At 48.4% G+C, this 26157-nt stretch overlaps 1 protein-coding gene across 4 annotated transcripts in view; it reads right to left on the bottom strand.

The window, feature by feature from the left end:
• Positions 1-26157, bottom strand: part of slc38a3a (solute carrier family 38 member 3a) — a 224898-nt gene that overhangs the window by 11837 nt on the left and 186904 nt on the right. For all 4 annotated transcript variants that reach the window (XR_015080074.1, XM_086001973.1, XM_086001971.1 and 1 more), the window contains exon 14: positions 23278-23422. Coding sequence is in view for 3 of the 4 variants with exons in the window: in XM_086001973.1 (XP_085858099.1) it covers positions 23278-23422 (145 nt within the window). In the remaining variant the exon portion in view is untranslated. The remainder of the gene's footprint in view (positions 1-23277; positions 23423-26157) is intronic.

Below are 26157 nucleotides of genomic sequence, written 5' to 3' on the forward strand. Positions count from 1 at the left end.
CTGAAAGATACAAGCCTCACAGAAATAATATTTGCAATGCTGATTACCTGCCACGTTATAACATTTGCTTAAGATGCATATAACTTTCCCCAGCCCCAAAACCTTTGTCCCAGCTATTTACATCATCTATGTTTTGGTTCTGGATCTCACACATAGGTTGGAGAAAGCCTGTCCATCCCATAGGATTTACAACATTTGCTTACGACACAAGTATTTGTTCTTTTTCTCAGTTATTTACAGGATTATGTAAAGGATACTTTTTCTCGCCCTTACTTCCCAGGGGTGATTTGTAGTTCCTGCTGAGGCTGCTTGGTGTGGAGGTGCCAGGGAGCTTTGCCCACCGTCAAGTCTCCAGTGATGAGTACCTGAACGGGTGGTCATTCACCGTGGTTCTGGTCTGGTTGACCGACTGGTTGCAGTTGCAATGTCCAAGACCAGCATCAGATGCCTAATGACCTGACCTCCTGCCTCTGGTTCTGGCATAAACATCAATTCTCCTTCAGCAACACACACAAATTTCCATCCCAAACAACATGGTTACATCAATTTGTATCTACTGGCTTAAAGTGCATACCGTGGCTCTGCACAGCTCGAGGGGATCTTGAAGGTGTTGATCAGAAGATACAATTGTCCAATTTATTGATTTATGGTGGTATCTTCTTCTTTCGTCTGATAGTAGCAAAGCAGATCAAATGTTAATATCTAAGTCAGATATCCAAGCCAAAGCTTCCGGTGTAACAGCGTGGATATCTTGTAGGCTTCCAGTGCTCAATGATGTGCCCCAGGGTCTGATTAGGAGCTCCACAGTCGCATGATGGGGATGATTTAATCTTCCATCTATGGAGAAGGTGGCAGCATCTACCATGATCAGTTGATGGTTGTCCACTGTTTGCGAGGAAGGTTTGACCCTTCAGGTTGTACTGTGGGGTCCTCTATCAGGAATCCATTCAGTATGTCACAGTTCTTCCCAGCATTTCGCCATCGGTCATCAAGGCTGAGGGGAGATCGCTGAAGGGCTTCGACGACGGTCCAAAATGGCCTTCTAGGTTTGAGACGGGTTGGTGGAAGGTTGTTCAAGTTGGCCTGGATCGGCATGTCTTTGCTGTTGTAGCAGTTGCATTCTCTGGAGACTGCATATTTGCGGCGTAGGTGTGGTGGTGCGATGTTTGCGAGCACAGGCGGTCAAGGTGTTGGTGTCGATAAAAGCGTACCGGTGATAATTCTCATGGTGGTACCTAGTGGACCCGGTGGATGCCAACTTTAGTCCAGACCTACAGGACCATGGTGAGAAGGTGTGAAGGGCATGTCAGACACCCAGGTGACCCAAAAAAAAGCAACTTGCTACTTGTAATTTTTTTCTGCCTGGTTGTCACAATGCAAGGAAATCAATCACCGTACTTCAGAGTCTCCAAACTGAGCTAACCACAGTTTCAATTTACCCAATACGGCGTGAACACTTTTTCCCTGTAAGACCACCTCCCACTTACCCAAGTCCAGAGAGCTTAGGTACAGGTTGGCAGAGCCAAGGCTTAGGGATCCCCAAGTGCACACAGAGATACTCCATAAAGAAAGAACGACTTGCATTTATAGAGCACCCTTCACGACCACCAGACGCCCCAAAGTGCTTTACAGCCAATGAAGTACTTTTTGAAGTGTAGTCCCTGTTGTAGTGCAAGAAACACGGCACACAGCAAGCTCCCACAAACAGCAATGTGATAATGACCAGATAATCTGTTTCTTTTGGCTATGTTGATTGAGGGATAAATATTGGGCCAGGACACCGGGGATAACTCCCCTGCTCTTCTTCAAAATAGTGCCATGGGATCGTTTACATCCACCTGAGCAAGCAGACGGGACCTCGATTTAACGTTTTGTCTGAAAGACGGCACCACTGACAGTGCAGCACTGGAGTGCCAGCCTAGATTTTTTGTGCTAAAGTCTCTGGAGTGGGACTTGAACCCACAACCTTCTGACTCAGAGAGGTGAGGGTGCTGCCCACTGAGCCACGGCTGACACTCGAAAATCCATGATTCATCTCGCTTTCTTTCTCACAAAACAATTGCCCACAGCAACTGTAAATCTGCGGCACTCAGCCCAAGTGACCGTTCCGACTTAAACTCAAGGTTCAGACAGAAGGTAACCAATTTTATGGGTAATTTTAGTGATTTTTTTTTAACGTGTTTGTTATGTTATAAATATGTTTGCGCTCTATACACTGACCTGAGTGAAGGATAAAAATGGCAGCTGAAAATAGTGTGAAGAAATGATTTAAGCAATTGATTCGTTGGTTTTTGTGGTACTTGCAGGTTTGTAAATGGTCATTTTGAGGGTTTTGATTGCTCAGTTTTCTGTAGGCTACCCTTCAGTCATTGGTACTTTTTCATTCATTTACATTTGCATACTTGATAGGCTCAAATAACTATTTATATTGAGTAGACGAGGCCTATATTCCCTAGAGTTTAGCAGCATGAGAGGCGATCTCATTGAAATGTATAAAATTCTTAAGGGGCTTGACAGGGTAGATGCTGGGAAGATGTTTCCCCGGGTTACGGAATCTAGAGCCAGGGGTCACAGTCCCAGGATAAGGGGTTTGCCCTTTAGGACTGAGATGAGGAGACATTTCTTCACTCAAAGGGTTGTGAATCTTTGGAATTCTCTACCCCAGAGGGCTGTGGATGCTCAGTCGTTGAGTATATTCAAGACAGAGATCGATAGATTTTTGGATACTAAGGGAACCATGAGATATGGGGATAGAGCGGTAAGGTGGAGTTGAGCTAGAAGGTCAGCCATGATCTTACTGAATGGCAGAGCAGGCTCGAAAGGTTGAATGGCCTACTCCTGCTCCTATTTCTTATGTTCTTACTTACCTGTTGTCACCAATCATAATTTCTTTGCTTTGCGGAGATGTAATATCCTGGAGTATGGCGCCCTGAGATGTCTCCGAGGCCATACGTTCAAATGCAACATCTTTGAAAGCTGTGACAGGTTAAGCGTACACTAGATGAAAGAGTTCAACTAGGTAGATAGATGGATTTGGGGTTTCACATACAGCTAACTTTCTCTATATACGAACTTTCTCTATGTAATCATATCTGCGAAGTGACCACAAAAGGCAAGATTTAAAGAAATGTAACTTCCCAAAGCATTATTAGACTGCAGTGCTTCAAACAGAACTGTAATAGTTGAGAGGTGAGTAACAGAGAAGAACATTTAATGATTTTTCTAAGATAAAAATTATAACTCTGCAGCTACTAATATTAGGCTTGAAGGTAGAATTGGCAATATTCAATAGCCTGAGCAATATTCCAAATGTAAAAGGTTACGGCTGGATTAGTAATGAGCATTAAGCTCGGTGATCTGTAGGGAACGCAAGTGACTGGGAAACTGATCTGTTTCATTGGAATTCCATGCTTGGATAAGAAATGCATTTCTCTGAACTACTCTCCATTCCAACTGCCTTCATCTCAGAGCCATCTGAACTGTAGCCAAACCACAGAAAGCACTCAATGATGAAATGAGGAAGGATGTCCATGTCACATTCGTTCCCTTTCTCTCAATTCATACTTTACAAGGAACTCCCCCCGCTCAAAAATAAACACGAAATACTTTACATACTACTCAATGTAAAACATGCTATCCAAGACAATAAGTATAAGCCACACATATATCTCATACAGAAAAGCTTACACAACCACATACATCTACAGGTCATCAGATATTTGAGCCAACAAAACAATGCAACACTACTTAATAGATAACAGTTAATACAACACCAATCATCAAAACACATCATCATTCATCGTCACACGAGATTAGTCATTGCCTCATAACACCATCTATCACCAGACAAGGCCATCAATCACCAGACAAGGCCATCCATCACCAGACAAGGCCATCCATCACCAGACAAGACCATCCATCACCAGACAAGACCATCCATCACCAGACAAGGCCATCCATCACCAGACAAGGCCATCCATCACCAGACAAGACCATCCATCACCAGACAAGACCATCCATCACCAGGCAAGACCATCCATCACCAGGCAAGACCATCCATCACCACACGGGACCATCTATCAGCACACGGGACCATTTATCAGCACACGGGACCATTTATCACCACACGGGACCATTTATCAGCACACGGGACCATTTATCACCACACAGGACCATTTATCACCACACAGGACCATTTATCACCACACAGGACCATTTATCACCACACACCATCCATTGCCTTACACCATCCATTGCTGCACAACACACCACACACAAGTCGAAACCACCCACACATATCGGCCTACAAAATACAACATAAATACAAGGCAGTACAACAAATACACAACACATCACATTGCAACAAACATCAGCACAAACCAAACAGTAACATACCTACTAGACAACACAATACAAGACACACATTGCCACTAACTGTTGGTCTTTCTAAATGCAAATCATATGTTGCACTGCACCTAGTACAGTTACTGTTTGAGCAGCCAAAAGTACAACAAAGGTCTGCTTTGTGATGCTCACCTATATGGAAACTATCTATAATGTATAAAATATGTAGGGGGAGAAATTCATTATAGCCCAGGAATGGGCGGTAACTTTTGAAAAGTTTGATAATTAGTGCCCGGCGCTAATGTTTAAGACTGCATGCAAAATTCACTCTCATTGCTGAATGAAAGGATTGGGGCGCTAAATCAAGCACTAATGGCCTAGCTCAGTGGTGTTAAACTTAAAGTGCTGACCAGTATCGGGGGTGTAGTCTAATCTCAACTCATCATCGCCACAGGCTTTTCCCAGTACCTAAAGGGGAGGTTCATTGATACTGCAGCACCTCATTCTCAGCATTGCTGGCTGTGCAGCTGCCTCAGCAAGGAGAAGCACAACAAGGAGAAGGAGCCGGAGGACTGAAGCAGGTGTGCTCATGGCAGGTGGTCAGGGCGATTGAATGATTCAACAAATGCTACATACCACCGTCTGTACCACAAGCTTCACACACTGCCCAACGCACCAGACCCCCAGCACTCACCCACCAACAATCTCTACCTACCAACACTCACACCCACATCTCACACCTTGCACACAATGACAGCTATTCAACTATGGCAGGCGCAAGGGTCATTAGTTGTTGGAATGATTGTGATCTGTGTTTATGCATAAATTTATTCATGGAGTTTGCAATATTTTGTGGTCTCTCTCATTTCACCTTTGCGCCCAGGAGGACGCTGCGATATGACATGACACAGGGATGGTATGATGGGCATGTAGTGAGCAAAAAGGATCTGGGGTTTAAGTTGAGGCTGGAGGCCTGTTTGGAGGAGGTGCAGAGTTCTGTGACCACCACCTTGGTGATGCGGAGCCATCTAATACACTGCTCCTCGCTTCATTGAAGGTAGGAGAAGTGCTGTCGGAATACGCTCGGAAGGTAAGGCCTCCTGTTGAGAGCCCCGATGGCCCTCCTCCTCCCTCTGGCCACATGTTCCAGTCTTTCTCGCTGCCTCTGCCGTAGATCCTAGAGGGCGAGGTCGACTGCCAGTACAGCCCCCAGTAAAGTAACCAAGTGTAGCAGTTTGATATGTTGTGAGAATAAATGTAACTATTTTTTCAGTAGCCACAATACTCCTGAAACTAAAGAGCCTTTAAATGACTGCATTAAACAATCTCAAACTGACAAGGAAGCAGTGAAACAGCATTAACCGGACAGCTGCGACTCATTATTCATGATCCCTTTAAGTAGCATCTGCCTGCTTGATGCCTCCTCTCCCTGTCACAGTCGGGGCGAGGCGCTAAGACAGGGGGTGAAAATGAATTTGGCAGATCGGGCACCCAGTGAGCGTTACACGCTCACTGACGTCACGATCCGACTGGCATTGAAGTCCCCGGCGGTAACTGTTAGCGGCGGTGCTATGGGGGGGGGGTGGATTTGGCATGTGTCGCTGGATTCGCCTCGCCCTGGCGCTACTGCATAAGCACTCTGTTAGCGCTAACGGAAGGTGCTAACCAACTGAATTTCTCCCCCGTAATATCTGCGCGCATTTCTTGTCAACTTTTTCTTTATAAATTCCTCTGTTCATGATTATAAAGGAAACAGCTATCCCTGAGCCACAGCTAACAGCCACGACCCTCTTATTACAAATTGCAATGATAAGGTACTTTCAAGGGTGGAAGCAAACATCAGGTGAGGAGCTCATATCTGCTCATGACAAGTTGAATTCAATTCAATAAATCTGGTGGTTTGGAGGAAAAATCGACCACAGATTATAGTGGCTTGTTTCAAAATCTAGTCAGTCTAGTACTACAGGTAGACTATCCTTTATCCGAAAACCTCGGGACCAGCCGTGTTTCGGTTTTCGGAAAATTTCGGATTTCAGAAGGTATTTTATAAGACTGGGAAATTTGTCGGGGGGGGGTGGGGGTTGGCGGGGGGTGGGGGTCGGCGGGGGTCGGGGTCGTGCGCACGACTTACGCTGAACGAAAAAACTTTCGGTTTTTAGAGGTTTTCGGTAGTTCAGATAAAGGATAGTCTACCTGTATACAAAATGCTTGATTCTCAATACTGTCTGAAATAGCCTAGCAAGCTACTGCTGTAAAAGCAATTACTTCAAGAAGACAACCCACCAGTTTGTTCAAAGTTGAACCTTATTCTTTATAATGGTTAAGGGGATCCTCCTTTAAAGAGAGTTAAAATGTTGAGAACCTCTTTAATATATGTGTGCTTTACTATATTAAAAAAAAGACTTGCATTTATATAGCGCCTTTCACGACCTCAGGACGTCTCAAAGCGCTTTACAGCCAATGAAATACTTTTTGAAGTGTAGTCACTGTTGTAATGTAGGAAATGCGGCAGCCAATTTGCGCAGAGCAAGCCCCCACAAACACCAAAGTGATAATGACCAGATAATCTGTGTTTGTTATCTTGATAAATATCGGCCAGGACACCGGGGATAACTCCCCTGTTCTTCTTCAAAATAGTGCCATGGGATCTTTTACGTTCACCTGAGCAAGCAGACGGGGGCCTCGGTTTAATGTCTCATCCAAAAGACGGCACCTCTGAAAGTGCAGCACTCCTTCAGCACTGCACTGGAGGGTCAGCCTAGATCTTTGTGTTCAAGTCTCTGGAGTGGGACTTGAATCCACAACCTTAACACTGATAAATTTACATTCTGGTTTATCCCTACAGGATACATGAGATTTAGACCAGTCATTTCCTCAGAGCTGCTCCTGCTCCACCGCCATGACTTCAGTGGAAAGTCCATTTATGCGTGTAGATGGGGCGAGCGGGAGGAGCTTTGAGGAAATTTCTGGCAATACACTTAAAAAAAAAAATGACTTCCACCACAGAGAGTACCTCGTTTTTGCAAGTTATAATAAAGGTGATCTTTTTATTGTTAAAACAAGGTTGTACACATTTCGCAAAATTCCCTACGGTGAACTCTAGTTATCTCATCCAAACCCAGGCATTGCACTTCTTTAAAAAGAAAACATAATTGGCAAACAAAAAAAGGGGGAGGAAGGGTCACTTTCCTCTCCCTGGTGCATGTGACTGCTCTACTAGAAGATCTAGGAGGAAAAATTCGGTATCGCCCCATTTGGGGCGCCATTATCGGCCGTGCGCAAAGTTCAGCGCCTGTGGCGCTAATTATCGCCTCCGACAGCAAACTTGGCTTTTATCGCCCCTGGAGGTGATTGGAGCGCTAAATCAGGCGCTTCACACCTGTCTTTAGGTGCAAAGGCCGAGGAGTGAGGTGCTACCTCAGAGTGCTGGCGAAGCAAGGAAGGGCAAATCAAAATAAACCTGCAAAATGCTGCTCAGTTCTCAAAACTCCTTCACACAGCATTGAATCTCTCCAGAAGTCTCTCTCTCTCTCTGACTGCGTGGTGCAAAAATGTCACCGACAAAAAAAGGCAGGAAGCGGTCGCCTTTAAATAGCGCTCCCCCAGTCCCTTTCTGACAGCATAACGCTCCCCTCAACCTGTCGTTGCTAGTGGCAGGCGGCAAGGCAGGGGGCGCCACTCAATATCCGGTCCGGGCCATTGCGCACTCGAATGACGTCACAGTCTGCCGGAGATCGTGGCGGAAGTGTTTAGCGCCGCCGCAAAATGTCTAGTTAATTTCGCGAGCGGCACAAACATCGCCGCGCCCAGCCTCTAGTTGCTTTGCGCCCCAATTGGCGCCCTCTTAAGGCGCTAACAGGAGGCGCAAACAACTGAATTTTTCCCCCCATAGACTCTCCTCCTCTATAGACTTACATGTTTTAGTTCAAAGCCACATTGAAAAGTGACTTACAGGGAGATTTTCCACTTTGGCTTTCCAGGTGCATACTGAGAGCACATATTGAGATAACGTGCACCCCAGGCCTACGATTTTCTGTTCGTTACAAGTGGAAAATCTTGCCTTTCATTTTCTTGTTTGTTCCATTTTTTGTGAGCTCTGAGAAAAGTTTGACTTCCTTTTTCTCAAACTCCTCAGCAGTATCAGAATCTCAGTTAGCAAGCAGACAGAAAGTATCTGTAGGTGATTGGTCACTGTGGATGGTGGGATGATGAGATCTATTGCGATTGCAGGGTTACTGACAATCAATTGCAACACAAAGAGGCTCTCTGTTAGGTTCCACTGACACAATTGCTTACTTATACAGACAGGCAGCACGGTGGCATAGTGGTTAGCACTGTTGCCTCACAGCGCCAGGGACCCGGGTTCAAATCCGGCCTCGGGTGACTGTGTGGAGTTTGCACATTCTCCCAGTGTTTGCGTGGGTTTCCTCCGGGTGCTCCGGTTTCCTCCCACAGTCCAAAGATGTGCAGGTTAGGTTGATTGGCTATGATAAAATTGACCCTTAAGTGCTAGGGGGATTAAATACGTGGGGTTACAGGGATAGGGTGGGATATGTGTTGGTGTAGGGATTACGGGGATCGGGTGGGATATGTGTCGGTGCAGGCTCGATGGGCCGAAATGGCCTCTATCTGCACTGTGGGGTTTCTGTGAATCTTCTGTGAAAAAAAAGTGTTAATTTTGACCCGCTACGGTTGTTTTTGTTGGGGAATGAATTACTGAACACTAGCCCTCACCCACTGTGCTCTCTCCACTGAGATACTGCCATATTCTGCCCCTGTTGCAGCGTGCAGTCTGGTGAGTAAAGAACTTGCATTCATATCACGCCTTTCACAACATCAGAACATCCAAAGTGATTTGCCGCTAATGAAGTCTTCTTGAAATGTAGGAGTAGATTTTACATCACTCCCGATTTTTATTTCCAGTGACTCTAATAAGAGATGTAAAACGAGCTGCCAAGTTGCTAATACCTGTTTTACACTTCACGCATAGTCAAAATTGACCCTGTAGTCGCAGCTTTAATGTAGAAAATGCAGCAGCCAATTTGCACACAGCAAGATCCCACAAACAGCAATGAAATAAGTGAACAGATCATCTGTTTTTGGCATAGGTTGTAGGTTCACTGTTGGCAAGAACACCAGGAGGACTCCCTGCACTTATTCAAATAGTGCCATGGAATTTAGCATATTCCTGAGAGGGCTTCGATTTAATATCTCAACCACGGGACAATCCATTTGACTGTGCGGCGCTCCCTCAGCACTGCACTGAAGTGCCAGCTTAGATTGTGTGCTCAAGTCTCTGGAGTGGGGCTTCAACCCACAGCCCGCCCTGCTGGACCATGTACAGCAGGCACCTCAAAGCACTGGAGAGGTACCACCAACGCTGCCTCCGTAAGATCCTGCAAATCCATTGGCAGGATAGGCGCACCAACGTCAGTGTTCTTGCTCGGGCCAACATCCCCAGCATCAAAGCTTTGACCACGCTCGATCAGCTCCGATGGACGGGTCACATCGTCCGCATGCCCGATACAAGACTCCCAAAACAAGCGCTCTACTCGGAGCTCCGGCACGGCAAGAGAGCCCCAGGCGGGCAGTGGAAACGCTTCAAGGACACCCTCAAAGCCTCCTTGAAAAAGTGTAACATCCCCAGCGACACCTGGGAATCCCTGGCCCAAGACCACACAAAGTGGAGGAGAAGCATCTGGGAAGGCGCCGAACACCTTGAGTCTCTTCGCCGGGAGCAAGTGGAAGCCAAGCGCAGGCAGCGGAAGGAGCACATGTCAACCCAAGCACCCCACCCACCCCTTCAGCCACCGCCTGCCCCACCTGTGACAGAGACTGTAGGTCCCGCATTGGACTCATCAGTCACCTGAGAACTCATTTTTAATGTGGAAGCAAGTCATCCTCGGTTCCAAGGGACTACCTAAGAGAGGGAGAGGGGCTTGAACCCACAACCTTCTGACATCAAGAGGTGAGTGTGCTACCCACTGAGCCACAGCTGACACCGTGTCATAGTGTGTAAAATCAAGTGGCAAGACCTGAAGTGACTTCAAAGCGAAGTGGAGAGAGACTACTTTCTCCAAGAAATCTCACTTCTCTTTGCTCCTGTGTCAGGTTGGGCTCTGACTCCAGATTCAGGCTGCAATTATATTGGCCCAGAAATTCGGGTCCCAACGCGTGAGTACGCACAGGGTACTCACACGTGGACCCGATGGAAGTGCCGGTTTCTTGCATGCACTACGCATGCGTGGGAAACCGGCACTTCCGATCCTCTGAACGAAGGGGTTCAGAGGTCGAACGCGTGCGCGCAGGAGTCTGCGCGTGCGCATTAAACTTATGTGTTTTTTTTTTTTTTACAGGTTTTTCCGTGAGGGTAAGTCTGTAGATTTTAGAAATGTAAAAACCAGGCGTAAGGACTGCATTTTAAAAGGTAAGTGGTCAATTAATTAAAATTAAAACATTTTTTCCACAGGTTTATTATTTTTAAATACTTTAAAGCAAGGTAAGTTTATTTTTAGCCCCGTTTTTTTATAAAATTATTTTTTTCAAAAATTTAAATTATTGTTTAAAATAGTTATTTAATGTAATTTATAGTTTATTTAAAAAGTGTGATTTAAAAAAAATTTATTTGAAGGTTAACTACTGTTTTGGGGCCCGTAGTATTCATACATTTTGACAGGTCTTTCTGTCAATCTTATGAATGGGCTTTTCCCTCCTCCGATTGGCTGCCCATGGCTCACGTGATCCCAGGGGACGCATCGCACTAACTGCGCCCCTGGGACACACAAGCACAGCGCGCCGGGAGTTGGAGCAGGCCCCGGAGAGGAATTCCACGCAGGCCCAGAGCTCAACTGCCGGCGCGCTAGCTAAGTGTAGGTCGGGGGCTTGCACCCACGGGAAGCCCCCGACCCGAATTGCTGGGCCAATATAAATGCAGCATCAGTGCAAAGCTAAACCACTTTGCAATGATGCTGCAGTTATAAGAGTCTTAGGCACTGAACTGTTGCTCTGAGTAAGTGAAAGAGAAGAGGTGATAAGTAGAAGCTGCGAAAACCACCAACCAGTAGATCTAGAAATTCGAGAGACGGAACAATTAAATTTACCGGAGATGAATACACTTCATAAATTTGACATTGGCCCAGAAATTTGGGTTCCAACGTGCGAGTACACACTGCGCATGCGCGGGAAACCGACACTTCCGTTCCCCTGAAAGAAGGGGTTGACAGGTGGAACCTGTGCGCCGGAGAGACATGCGTGCGCATCGAACTTACGTTTTTTTTGAAGGTTTCTCCGGGAGGGTAAGTCTCCAGCAGTTAGATTTTTAAAAAGCAAGGTAAGTGGTGAATTAATTAAAATTAAAACATTTTTTCCCACAGGTTTATTATTTTTAAATACTTTAAAGAAGGGTAAGTTTATTTTTAGCCCTGTTAGAAAATGTTAATAATTTTTTCAAAATTTTAAATTACTGTTTAAAATAGTTATTTCATGTAATTTATAGTTATTTTAAAAATGTGATTAAAAAAAAAATTATTTGAAGTTTTAGTGATGTTTTGGGACTTACAGTATTTATAGGTTTGACAGCTCTTCCTGTGAAACTTATGAATGAAGCATTCCCTGCTACCATTGGCTCTCCATGGCCCACGTGATCCCAGGGGACGCATCAAACTAACTGCGCCCCTGGGATACGCAAGCACTGTGCGCCGACAGTTGGAGGAGGCCCAGGATCGGAATCCCACGCGGGCCCACAGCACAATGGCCGGCACACTAGGTAAGTGCAGGTCGGGGGCTTGCACCCGCGGGAAGCCCCCAACCCGAATTTCTGGGCCAATATCTCTGTTCACAACACTGCCTTCTAAGCTGACAAACCCAGGAACACAAACAGCACCTGCCTGGAGGTTTTGTGTTCGATTAAATCGGAAAGAACTGGAAATGCACAGCAGTTTGATCAGCCTCTGAAAGATAATAAATTACAGGAAACTCTCGTTTAAACGGCACCTAAATATCCGGAATTCTCTATTAACCGGCAAAATTCATACTCCGAAAACAACACCGCAATAACCGGCAATGTTGCCGAGTCAGAGTCTGAGTCTCCCACGGTGGCCGAGTTAGTCAGTGGGGGTAGTTCTCCAAACTGCCACTACTCGGCTTCTTGGCGCTGTCGGAAGTCGGAACACCTCAATACCCCTGTAGCAGGAGTCTGACTCTCCCGCGCTGCCGGTCGTCTCTTCTGATCCGCCATTTTACAGGGGTACTGTGTGTCTCCCACGCTGCTGGTCGTCATTGCATTGCATTACCCTTAACTGGCAGTACTGTACTTAATCAAGCATCTTCCACCATCCATTTAACACAACATTCTGTAGGTGAGTACCCAATTACTGTATACTGCACATTTCTTGATTTTTAAATTTTTCTTTGTTAAAAATAGCCTCGGTAGATAACCCTCTCCGTCATCCGGAAATTTGGATAAACCGGCAACACGCCGGTCCCGGATAAAAAAGAGTTTCCTGTATAGGTTACTGTTTCGGGTGTACTCCTGATCTAGTGGAGGGTTCCACCCAAGAACATTAACCCGTCTTTCACTTTTTCTGTTTTTTATTCTGGGTTGTGTGGCCTGTGGTGTTTTTAATCTCTCCTTTGAGGTTTTGTTTATTTTCTGTTCGTGCTTGTTTAACCAGTGATCAGAGAAACTGGCTCAGAACAGTTACTGAGTGTGAGGGAGCTGCACGAATGAAAACCTAGCTGAAACGTCAGAACATCCACCTCCTGGGCTGATGACTGTATTACTAGTACAACATTAATTGAGCTCCACAAGGCTCCACTGCCAAGCTCAGTAACCTCCAGTCCATCGATGACACCTTCACAACTCAGTTTAATCGAAATGTTATTTTTCTTTAAAAAGCAGGCCAAGTTGTGGAAAAACTGAGGTAATGTCTGCAGAGGGTCAGGTGGCGGGGGGGCGGAATCTGCGTCCTACAAAGATCTTATGTCGCCCAAAATTTTCTGGAACAGAATTGCTCCTTGACGTCGTGCTGCTGAGCCAATACATTACCTAACCTAACTTTTCTCCCTAGATTTAGACAATTGGACACTAATATAATCCAGATGTGGCTCCCGATTGAGGTACTTTCTCAGTGAAACACTTCCTAGCTCTGTTACAAATGTAGCATTCATTAAAAGCAGAAACCTTCAAGGCGTCTTACTATTGTATTTAAAGGCATATATACACAATCCCGCACATACAGCACTATAAACTAGCAGACCCCCGGTGGCATTGCTCACAGTGAGTATGGGGTTATGTTTAGTAACAATAGTGGTGTCATCAACAAAGTGTGATGGCGAAAATGTTATAGGAAGTAAGCGAAACATCTACAGGAAGTGTGCGCTGTCTGCCAAGACTTTTAATATGTAAAAATATACATAGTTTATAAAAAAATCCGCCATGAGGAGGCAGTTTTTCCAATTGAAGCTGCCATCCTTTGCATTTTTGTGCCTGGCCATAGAATCATAGAATAGTACAGCACAGAAGGAGGCCATTCGGCCCATCGAGTCTGCACCGGTTCTTTCGAAGAGTAATCCAGTTAGTCCCACTCCCCCATGAAAAGAGAGCATCACTGCGTCATACTGTCTTCCATTAACCCGCTCCCGTCTGTCACTGCTTATGGTGGAACAGCAAAAGGGAAGGGGGTTTTGTAGCTTGAGGATAGTTCTTGCTATTGCATGTTGCTTTGAAACATGAATGGTGGTCTGCTTCAGCACGAGATGGGATGTGGGACGGGACTTCCAGCTGCCAGTCTCGCCCGGCCCTGACCCTGTCCCAAATCCCGAGGATGGGGTTGACATGAATCAGTCATTCATGAAAGAAAGACTTGTGAAATAATACTGAGCGGCCTGCGGGTGGCGCTGTCCAGGGAGAGTATAAATACTCGGGCACGGGCCCAGCTTGCGCAGGACATTCTTAACAGGAACTAGTGAAGGACACAACTAGACCTCCATGTTGTAAAACAGTTGATTAAAGCTTTGTTTAACGCTTAGACCAAGTGCCTAGTAGTTTTCCTACGTCAGGGGTTATCTGCATAAAAGGCACCAGGCACCTGCGCCATTTACGGTACCCCCCCCCCACCCCCCTGGCAGCTGCTCCATGGTGGGCAGGGATTCCGCGACGGCACCTTGTCGCTCCATGGGGCGGGTGGGACCATTCTGGCCAAAGATCACAGAGATCGTCAGAGAATGGATCCATTTCGCAGCAGCCACTTTCCTAATGACTCCGTGTTTGATTGCTCCTTAAGAAATTGGCATTCTGGGCCTCACTTCCACCAGGATGTTAGCCTGGCAACCCAAGTACGTCCACATCATGCTCAGGGCAAAGGAGGCAGAACTAGCAGGATTCCTGGAGGGTGATGTCATCCCGCCCGTACGGCCCCCCTCTTCTGACGTCCGACCCGGGTGAGCAGGTGCAGGAAGCATTCGCCCCATCGCAATGTCACAAGAAAAGGGGGGAACTGGGTCGCACCTCAAAATTCAGTCTCACCAGGAGTGCCTTACACTTCAGGAGTGCCCGTGAAGGAATTTCAGGACCATGGTTGGGGGCGGGGCGGGGCAGTGGGGAGGGGGAAGAGAGCGTGAGGTAATATATCAGGAGAGTGGACTGTTTTCCAATGGGGACTTTTGTTGGATTAATGTTGGGTGCTATAATAATTGATTTGCATTGAACTGCCAGGTTTACTAGATCCTCTAGAACATATGTGAGAAAGGAAGACTAAAACATGCATCAATGCGGCGTTCAGTTTACCTCTGGGGTTGTTCCCTATGAGATGCTTCTACTGAAAAGCCTGGGTTCAGGTCATATAGATATGAAAGCTACTCTACTTAGCTGTAAACTAGTACTGCTCAGTCGCATCATGAGACACCACATAAAATCAAGATTAAAGAACCTCCACTGGATGGGAATCCATCCCATTCATTTGCTGACTCTTTGGGCTGGATTTTCATTCAGAAGTCGGGAAGGAGGCGGGACTACAACTTTCGGGGTTGTCGTCCCGCCTCCATCGAGATGCGGCTAATCCACGCGATTTTAACTTGATTGACCTTGTTGAGCCCGCCCAGCAGGCTCAGCAGGCCAATTAAGGGCCGCCCGGCAACAGGTGACGTCACAGACTGAAATTTCATCTGTCAAGAGGTTTTGACAGATGAAATATCAGCGTTTCACAGCTGTTTGAAGCTGTCAAACACTGACAGTCTTGCTTCTAATATGAGTCCTTCTCCACAGACTCAGTTAGAAATCTCTCCTGCACAGAAAGCTGCAGGCTGTCACTTTTGACAGTTCGCGGCCATTCTGCTTTCTGTGCCGGTGAGATGAGGGACTCCCTGAACCTAAAGGAAGGAAGGCTGAAAAGGTAATTTAAACTTCTTTAATCACTTTAGACACACCAAACACACTTACCTTTGCACTCATGCACACATCACTCACCTGAACACCGACATCTCGACCCCTCCAAGCCCTTCAACCCGACGGCCTGACTCCTCTAACTTGGCGTGGTTTGGAGCTGTCGGGAATCCCTCAGTTCAAGCTTCAAAATAGGGATTAGGCTAAAAACTGCCTGTTAACTACCTGTTAACAGACAGTTAATTGGCACTAATCCCTTCCTGCCTCGGGTAGGCGGGTCCCAGTGCGGGGCGGGTGCCCGCCTCCTTTGAAACTGGTATGGAGGCGGGTTGGTGTTGGGACCCCTGATTTCGGGACTTTAACCCCCCACACGCCTCCAATCCCGACTCCACGGCACAATGAAAATCGAGCCCTTTACCTTTCTGTGTTTAATGGCACCTGTTCTCACAGCTAAATACTTTTAAGAATGCTTGGTGGAGGAAGGACAAACAGAATTTCTTTATCTTAAGAAACACAGGAAAAAGTCCCTCTCCTCAGGGCTCTCCTAGTACATTGCTATAATAACACAAAGGTAAGAGGGAGTTCTCGCCAGCTAGGGAAAATGTCGGAGAAGGAACTCACCAGTCTACTGGAGGATTGGAGGATACGTTGAGGCTGGCAAAGATTAAAACTAGCACCAGGGAGATAAAATCTGCTCCCCCACCCCTCCCTCCCCCACCCCTACTGTGGCCAGTTCCACTTTCAGAACGCTGAAATTAGACTGCGCAAAGATCCCATAAATTTCACAGTAAGGAATAAGATAAGAAGCAAGCAACAATTTTGTTTCGATGCAATTTGCTTGTTCTTTTCAAATCAAAGGTATATCTGGCAAAGGGTCACAGACCTGAAACGTTAACTCTGTTTCTCGCTCCACAGATGCTGCCTGACCTGCTGAGTATTTCCAGTATTTCCGGCTTATATTTCAGATTTCCAACATCTGCAGTATTTTGTCTTTTGTATATACGCAGATTGGGCTAATAATATGATTTTGTACATCAGAAAGAAATATCTAAACATAAACTTCTTTACCATCAGAATAAAGTTAACACTTTCATTATCTGCTATAATGGAAGGGACACTCCCTGGTGGTTTAACTGAATTGTAGTTCACGCCTGATAAAAGATCAACCCAAATCCCTGATCTGACCTGAAGTGGCTACCCAGCAATAAAAAGGAGCATAGCAAAATCAGAACTATCCTGAATCTCTAATATGACATCGATCCCTGACTCCACTTAACCTGACCTGAAAGATTCTGTAAAGCATGCTTTGTTCTGAGTTGGTTTTGTACGGCCCTGCAAAAGAAGCAACTTGACCTGAATCCTTGGTCTGAACGATATAGAAACATAGAAGATAGGAGCAGGAGTCGGCCATTCGGCCCCTCGAGCCCGCTCCGCCATGTAATGAGATCATGGCTGTTCATCCAAATTCAGTACCCTGTCCCTGCTTTCTTCCCATATCCCTTGATCCCTTTAGCCGTAAGAAATATATCTAACTCCTTCTTGAATATATTTAATGAATTGGCCTCTACTGCCTTCACAGAAATCACACAGAAACCCCACATTGCAGATAGAGGCCATTTTGGCCCATCGAGCCTGCACCGACACATATCCCACCCGATCCCCGTAACCCCCACATATCCCACCCTATCCCTGTAACCCCATGTATTTAATCCCCATAACACTAAGGGTCAATTTATCATAGCCAATCAACCTAACCCGCACATCTTTGGACTGTGGGAGGAAACCAGAGCACCTGGAGAAAACCCACGCAAACACGGGGAGAATGTGCAAACTAGAGAATTCCACAGGTTCACCACTCTCTGGGTGAAGAAATTCCTCCTCATCTCTGTCCTAAATGGCTTACCCCTTATCGTTAGACTGTGACCCCTGGTTCTGGACTCCCCCACCATTGGGAACATCCTGCATCTAGTCTGTCTAGTCCTGTTAGAATTTTATAAGTTTCAATGAGATCCCCTTTCATTCTTCTAAACTCAATCGACCCAATCTCTCCTCATACGTCATTCCTGCCATCCCAGGTATCAGTCTGGTGAATCTTCGCTGCACTCCCTCCATGGCAAGAACATCCTTCCTCAGATAAGGCGACCAAGACTGCACACAATACTCAAGGTGTGGTCTCACCAAGGCCCTGTACAACTGCAGCAAGAAATCCTTGCTCCTGTACTCGAATCCTCTTGCTACAAAGGCCAACATTCCATTTGCCTTCTTAACCGTCTGCTGCACCTGCATGCTTACCTTCAGCGACTGGTGCACAAGGACACCCAGGTCTCGTTGCACTTCCCCTTCTCCCAATCTATTGTTGTTCAGATAATAATCTGCCTTCCTGGTTTTGCCATCAAAGTGGATAACCTCGCATTTATCCACATTATACTGCATCTACCATGCATCTGCCCAATCACCCAACCTGTCCAAATCACAACATAAAAGTTCCACTGAAGTGCGCGTAAAACCTGACCCAATGTCGCAGCCCAGCTGTTGAAAGACACAACACAGTCTGACCTGAAGCCCCGACTCCCACCGGTCCAGTTGGCAGATAATCGTGGACGTGTCGAACAGGAGGTTGAATAATCAGGGCTCTATTGTAAACCTCCTAGCTTTTAGCTAAAGTTTTTTTTTAATGAGCAAATTGGGCATGGAAATCAGGGGAGTGCGTGGGGCCTTGAATAGCAGTTGTTCCTAGCTTGCAGTTTTACTTTAAAATAAATCACAGGGAACCTGGGGGCACTCGCTAAATAAATATAACAAGCCACGCGGCAACGGTATGTAAATTGATCTTCACTGCGATCGCCGCCCCAAGGCTGTGGCCACAGATTGACTCCATCCACTTTCACTAATAATAAACACGCTGACACTTGGCTCACTCGCAGCCTGTGAATTCAATCGCATGTTACCCTGGTCAAGGTTACGGAGGTTCAGAGAATGACATATTTTGGACATGTTAGGAAAGGCACAGTCTAACTCTGTTAGTGTGGACTAAAATGGCCCCAACCACTAAGACCAAGGAAAACCTCATCGGTTTCAGACCAGAACGTGAGGGTGTGCCATCAGGTTAAAGTACTTACTGCCTGTATGTGGATTTACATACATTCTAAAACTTGTGGCATTAAAAGCTGCTTCAGGGACTGGGTTACAGTCAAGTCACGACACATTTCGTTTCATACAGTTCTTAGGTTGGGAAGAGACGCACCAATGTGAGCAACCACCATTACAAACAGGTGCTACACAAAAAGGGAGCAAGCAGAAGGAGTGCACGTCAACCCAAGCACCCCACCCACCCGCCCCTTCAACCTCCGTCTGCCCCACCTGTGACAGAGACTGTAGGTCCCGCATTGGACTCATCAGTCACCTGAGAACTCATTTTAATGTGGAAGCAACTCATCCTTGGTTCCGAGGGACTGCCCAAGAAGAGAAGAAGTGGTGGGACGACACAGCTTATCGCAGTAATATGGGAGGGGTCAGACTTGTCAAGTTGCTGAAATAAATTTAAGTAAGGTTACTGGTTTCAGAGGAAGCCTCCCCCCCACCACCACCCCCCCCCGCCCACACACCGTCTCATCTCCCCATTCCACCAATTCACTCTGCCTTGAAGTAAGGCGGGGCCTCATGTGATGAGACATCAACTGGTCTGGAGCTGCTGCTGCTGCCGCCAGGACAGAGGGAGGTTGAGGTAAGTATCTGGTCAGAAAGGGCCTGGAGATGCCGGCTAGTGAGACGGTTCCAGATCAATTCAGTACATTGTCTACTTGTATAAACCTATGGTCCACGACAAAGAGAAAATAAAGAACTTGGGTTTCTATGGCCTCCTTCACGACCTCAGGACATCCCAAAGTGCTTTACAGCCAATGAAGCACTTTTGCAGTGTAGTCACTGTTGTAATGTAGGAAACCCGACAGACAATTTGTGCACAGCAAGATCCCACAAACAGCAATAAGATAATGACTAGATAATCTGTTTTAGCGATGTTAGTTGACAGATAACTATTGGCCAGGGCACCGGGGGGCGGGGGGGTGGAGGGAAACTTCCCTGCTCGTCTTCAAAATAGTGCCGTGGGATGCTTTGGGCAGGATTTTCATTGGGCCGTGGAGGCGGGATTGGAGGCGTGTGGGGGGTTAAAATCTCGAAATCGGGGGGCACAAACCCATCCCACCCCCAACCCGCCTCCATGCCAGCTTCCCAGGAGGCGGGTACCCGACCTGTGCTGGGAGCCGCCTCCCCGAGGCGGCAAGGGGATTAGTGCCAATTAACTGCCTGTTAACAGGTAGTTAACAGGCAGCTTTTAGCCTAATCCCTATTTTTATTGCTGAAGTGTGGGATTCCCGACGGCTCCAAACCATGCCAAGTTAGCGAGGCGGACCGTCGGGCTGAAGGGCTTGGAGGTTTCGAGATGTCCGGTGTTCAGGTGTGATGGGTGCATGAGTTCAGAGGTAAGTGTGTTTGGTGTGTGTAAAGTGTTTAAAGAAGTTTTACTTACATTTACTTACCTTTACAGCCTTCCTTTCTTCAGGTCTCGGGAGTCCCTCATCTTACCGGCACAGAAAGCAGAATGGCCGCGAGCTGTCAAAAGTTGCAGCATTCAGCTTTCTGTTCTGGAGAGATCTCTAAATCATCCTGAGAGGAAGGAATTAACTTGGAGTACAGATTGTCAGTGTTTGACAGCTTCAAAGAGCTGATATTTCATCTGTCAAAAGCTTTTGACAGATGAAATGTCAATCTGTGACGTCACCTGTTCCCAGATGGCCCTTAATTGGCCTGCTGAGCCCACTGGGTGGGCTCAACAAGGTCAATCAAGTGAAAATCACGTGGGTTGGCCACAACTCGATGGAGGCGGGACTACTACCCCGAAAGTGGGAGTCCCACCTCCTACACGCCTCCTCAATCAAAATCCAGCCCTTTATTTCCACCTGCGAGGGCAGACGGGGCCTTGGTTTAATGTCTCATCTGAAAGACAGCACCTCCATCACTACTGCACTGAAGTGTCAGCCTGGATTAGCTGCTCAAGTCTCTGGAGTCGAATTTTAACCCACAATCTTCTGACTCAGAGGCGAGAGTGCTAACACTGAGCCAAGTACCAACCTGACCCAAATTTTTAACCAGTATGTTAGGGAGATAAGGAAACAACTATCCACTTGTGCCGCAGAGCAGATAGTGCCGCAGAGCAGATAGTGCCACAGAGCAGATAGAGCACCCGAACAGCAAAGAGGCTTCCACTGCTTTTCCATAAAAAATACCCGACATCAGGACAAACAAGCGCACCAAGCAGTTGATCTGCTCCCAGGCCAGTGCCAATCTTAAACATGAGCATCCAGGGTGATTCTCCTATGATTTTCATTCAAGCTCAGTTAGCCTTCTCAGGGACTGCACCTGCGATGGAGCACTCGGAATACAGGACATCGCAGGTACAAAATCATGCCCCCCCCCCATTCCATTCTATTTGAGGCTCCACATCTACTCCACTACTGTCCTGCCCTCCCATTGCTTCACCCACAGAGTTCTGTGGCTCAACAAAAAGTTTTTTATTTTTTATTTGGTGGGAAGCTCCACTGCTGTTTTTAAAGGGCTCAGACAAATAGCCAGATTGATCGGGAGCCAATATAGATATTATCACACGTGTGCTTCATACAGTTTCTCTATTAGCAAGAAAGAAGAAGCAATATCTATATATATAAATCGGTCGATCTGTCTGTCCGTCTGTCTGTCATCGCGTGTGGGTCTGTCGGGCTATGTGCTCGAAAGTTACAGGGCGTACCTACGCGCGTGTTACCTCCAAAGAAAGCTTACGCTTCCGAGACGGTTTTAAGCGTATTTACGTTTCGGCCGGGCTAAAATCGCGTCCGCGGTATCCGAAAAACCTTAACATTCCGCTCATTAGCATCTCATTATCCGCTCATTAACGACAGAATGACCTCGAGCTCGACCAATCGTACGCCGGGTTGCTGGCGTGTGCCGCCGGGCCAATCGGTGCGTGTGTGGGCGGGCCTTATCGTTCTGAACCGAGGTGAGTAGCCGCCATCTTGCTTCCATTCTTTTTCCTGCTTTCTGTGTCTTTCTTTTCAAATGTACACTTCCAGCAAAATAAAATTGAATTTATTAAATTGTTTTAAAATAAATCACTCATTTGTAAATATTTTATCTAACCTGAAGATTCTTTTTCCTACCTTTCCCCGTTTTTTTCTTAGGCCTGAAAGCCTGGGCCTTTCTTGCCCAGCCAGGCCCGAGCTAGGTAATTGGGCTGCTGCTAAGCTCCTCACGCCCCCCCCCCCCCGGTGTCATGTTACCCGGGGCAACAGCGTCAGCCACGAGGGTCAGGGTGCGCGCGCAGCAGGAGCAGGTGAGACTCTGTTCCGCGCTCGGCTCGGGCGGGGGGGGGGGGGGGCGGCGGGGCTCTCGAGAGTGCGGATCTCGGCCTTGGTGAGCGGGAAGGGTTACCCCGGCAACGGGAGTGCGGGGCGGCTGGGGCTTGGAGAGCGGGGCTCTCGCGGGAGTGCGGGGCAGGCTCGGAGAGCGGGGCGGGGCGGCTGGGGCTTCGAGAGCGGGGCTCTCGAGAGTGCGGGGCGGCGCGGCAGGGTTACCCCGGCAACCGGGCGTGGCCGTCTCTCAGCCTCAAGCCCTCCCTTCCCCTCCCCGCCCCTCCCTTCCCCCCGCCCCGCCGCCGCCCCCCCCGCTGCTCCCCCCCGCCCCCCTCCCTTCCCCCGCCCCTCCCCCCTCCCTTCCCCCTCCCCGCCCCCCTCCCCTCCTCTTCCCCCCCGCCCTCTCTTCCCCCCACCCGCGCTCTCTCTCTCTTCCCCCCAGTCGCTCTCTCTACCCCCCAGTCGCTCTCTCTCTTCCCCCCCAGTCGCGCGCTCTCTCTCTCTCTCTCTCTCTCCCCTCCCCCCCCCCGTCACGCTCTCTCGCTCTCTTCCAACAACAACATGCCCTCGAAAAAGCCTCGGCACCGCCGGGCACTTCAGCTAGTACATTATACAGCAGTGTCTACGATATTAGTGTTTACAGTGTTTACATGGTTTATAAAGGGAGCTATAACCAAGTGTTATATCAGATAGCACTGTTGAGGTGTTATAGGGAGAATGATATGGTACCTTAGATTAGGACATCGTCAGAGCTGTTTGATTTTATTACAGCATCATAACTCTATCTATTCTAAGTACAGGAAACTTTGTGCTATCCGGCACCGACGGGACCGAGCTGCTGCCGTTGCCTCAAAACTGCCGGACACTCCAGAGTTAACGTTGAAAGATACAGAGATTTTTATCTCCGTATCTGACAACAAACACTGTTGCTTAGCAACAGCTTCTAAACACTCGGGTGTGGCTGCAAGCGTCTGTAGCTGAAGCTGTTGCTATAGCTACAGACCTTGCAGTGCTTGACTGCGGAAAAAAAAGCAACGAGAACTAAAAAAACTTAGAGAAAACGGCTCCTGATTTTTGCCGGTGGCTCCAGCTTGCCGGATGGTTCGCCTCCGGATAGCACAAAGTTTCCTGTAGCTGCATCCCACTTACCAATAATTCCAAAGATGTCAAGTATGTTAGGTGCAAAGATAACCAGTATGTTGATGGCGCTAAGGAGGATGATGGCAATGATGGTGTGTCTGATCCAGCTGAAGGGTTTGTTCTGGAATAGTATATGCTGGATGGCACGGCGCACCTGTAAACAAGCAAAATTATAGAAAGGATTTTTAAACAACACCAGAAATATCCCCTCCAGCATATTCCTTGTCCCTTTTACCAACGCCCCCCTCCCGCCATCCACACCTCCCCATTTCTGCCTCTGGTACTCATGCGTTCCACCAGTTGTGATGGTGGAACACTGCAGGCTGTTGCACTCTCCATGACCATAACAAAGTCCATGCCAATCAATCACAACCAAGTTCAACTTTCTACCAAGTGGAATTATCTCCGTCACCACGATAAAAACGGTCAGTCTGATGTCAGTCCAGTACCAGTCTTGCCCCAGTGTGTTATTAGGGTAGCTGCAATATGGGAACGTCTTCAAGAGTTGTTCTGTGTTTTATTGCATGTGGTTACCCCAGTGCACAAATGCCCCAAATTTAAAAATAATAGTAATCTGGGGTGACATTGTGTTGTAGTGCCCATTGGAGCTCCAACACCCTACACCATGAGGTGCTAGGACATGAGTTTGTTACACTGAGATGTGAAGTTCTTAAAAATTATGTTGACTGCAACTGTGGGGTCCTTAACTTTTAAACAGTAAGGGGGAGAAATTCGGTATCGCCCCGTTTGGGGCGCTGGTATTGGCGGTGCGCAAAGTTTAGCGCCAGGCGCAATTTATCGCCACCTCGAGCGATATTGGGTAGCTGCGCCCCTGAAGGTGATTGCGGCGCTAAATCAGGCGCTGCACGACAGTCTTAAGGCGCTAACCCGGCGGCGTGACGCAATTTCTCCGCGGGCGGGTGCAGCGCAGGTGCTGTCAATTATCGAGTTCAGCCAGACACGCTGGCGCCGGCCAGCTCTTAAAGGGGCGGATCGATTATCACCTCCAGCCGCACCCTGCGCCTCGTAGGCCTCAAACTCGGTGGTAACCTACCTGTGGCGTCGACAACTGCCTGAACATGGAGAGGGCCAGGGAGAGAGCGCAGCGCTTCAGCGAGGGGGCATTGGATGCTCTGGTTGGCGCGGTGGAGTGCAGGCGATCTGTACTCTACCCAGAGAATGGCAGGAGGCCTCAACACAGCGACTATCGCAGAGCTTGGAGGGAGGTTTCCCACAGAGTCACCTCCAGCAGCATGGTTCCCAGGACTCCTGTGCAATGCAGGAAGAAGTTCAACGACCTCACTTGGGTCGTCAGGGTGAGTGCCTTTTTCAGAATCATCTTCATCCCTCCATCTGGACCTCACTTTATGGCCAGAGGGTGTGCAAAGCCCCAATGGCCAGCTGTCATCCAGCACCCATGGCCCTTTCTGGAAACACACACTCACATTCAGCTCTGTGCATAATGTAAGGGCTACTCGATCATGGGAGGCATGTCATCCCAGACCAGGGCAGCATAATGTAAGGGGTAATCGACCATGGGAGGCATGTCATCCCAGATCAGGGCTCCAGGTTTCCTTACACCCCGTCCTTTCTCTTGCAGGCCAAGCTGGCCCATAATAGAAGGCAACAGCATCGGACCGGAGGAGGCCGGCCTCACCTGCAGACCCTTACAGACCTGGAGGAGCGAGTCCATCGGATTGTGGCAAGCCGGATGATTGGCCCCGTCGCCTCTGGAGATGCCGACCCCATTGTGGACAGCAATGGTAAGGTCATCACCTTTTTGACCTCTCTCCTTCCACTTGTTCCCCACACCAGCATGCTTTTTCACTCTTGACCCAACTCAGAGCATTGCAGCACTCATGCATTCCTTGCTGCCACCCTGTCCTTTCGCTAAAGCCACTCTTGAACCTCCCTGCTTTCAGATGCTGCATCACCAGCTCGGGAGGCGGGCCCTCAAGCTGCCAGTGCGAGTGACTCTGGAGGCGACGAGGAGGAGGAAGCCGGACCATCCGTACCACCCTCAGGCGAGCCAGCCCATGTCCAGACTGGGGAGATGCCTTCCCTGGAGGGGAGCGGGGGGGAATGGTCTGAGGAGGATGCAGCTCCAGGACCCAGCGGCCTGCAGCAACGCGAGGGGGGTAGGGAAGCTTGGGGGCCGTCTCCCCAGAGGGTGAGTCGGGCCGCGAGTGCTGCTGCACAGAGCGCAGAAGAGGTGCGTGCCCTCGCAGAAATGAGCGCCCAGGCTGGGCAGAGGCACACTGAGCTCATGGCTGCAGTGGCAAGAATGCCCGATTCCATTGAGACACTGGCAAGGAGTGTCCAGGACTTCGGCGCAGCACAGGCAAGGAGTGTGCAGGACTTCGGCAGAGCACTGGCAAGGATTCTCCAGGACTTCGGCGAAGCACTGGCACCTGCCACGCAAGTGCTGAGTGCTGCCACGCAGTCAGTGGCTGGTCTCATGTAGACGCAGATTGAGGCCATGCGAGCACTGACTGCTGCCACCCTCGCTGGATCGGGCAGGATTCCCCGGGGCCCTTGCTGCGCCACAGCAGGCCAGCAATCTGTGCACCAGCCGATTGCTGCGCATGCTGCGGTGCTGCCCCGTCAGAGTGCCAGTGTGTTGGCCGACCAGGGAGCTGCTGTCCGCTCTCAGGATGACAGCATTCCTGATGCCACCACTGGCACTTCTCCACTGCAGCTGCCACCACCTGTAGGACAGACTGCTTCCGCCCATGCGGGGTTGGAGCAGTCAGCAGCTGGGCCCTCCAGGCCCAGAGCTGGTCCAGGCTGTACCTCAAGGGCATCTGCGGTCTCAGTTTCGGACAGTCAGCAGGCCTCCCCCAGCCTTGCTGCAGCCACTGGGGTCGCATTACGGAGGAGCTGCAGGGC

The sequence above is a fragment of the Somniosus microcephalus genome, chromosome 11 (genome assembly GCF_052327205.1).
Source record: "Somniosus microcephalus isolate GS21.2 chromosome 11, FLI_Smic_1.0, whole genome shotgun sequence".
NCBI classification, from domain to species: Eukaryota; Metazoa; Chordata; class Chondrichthyes; order Squaliformes; family Somniosidae; genus Somniosus; species Somniosus microcephalus.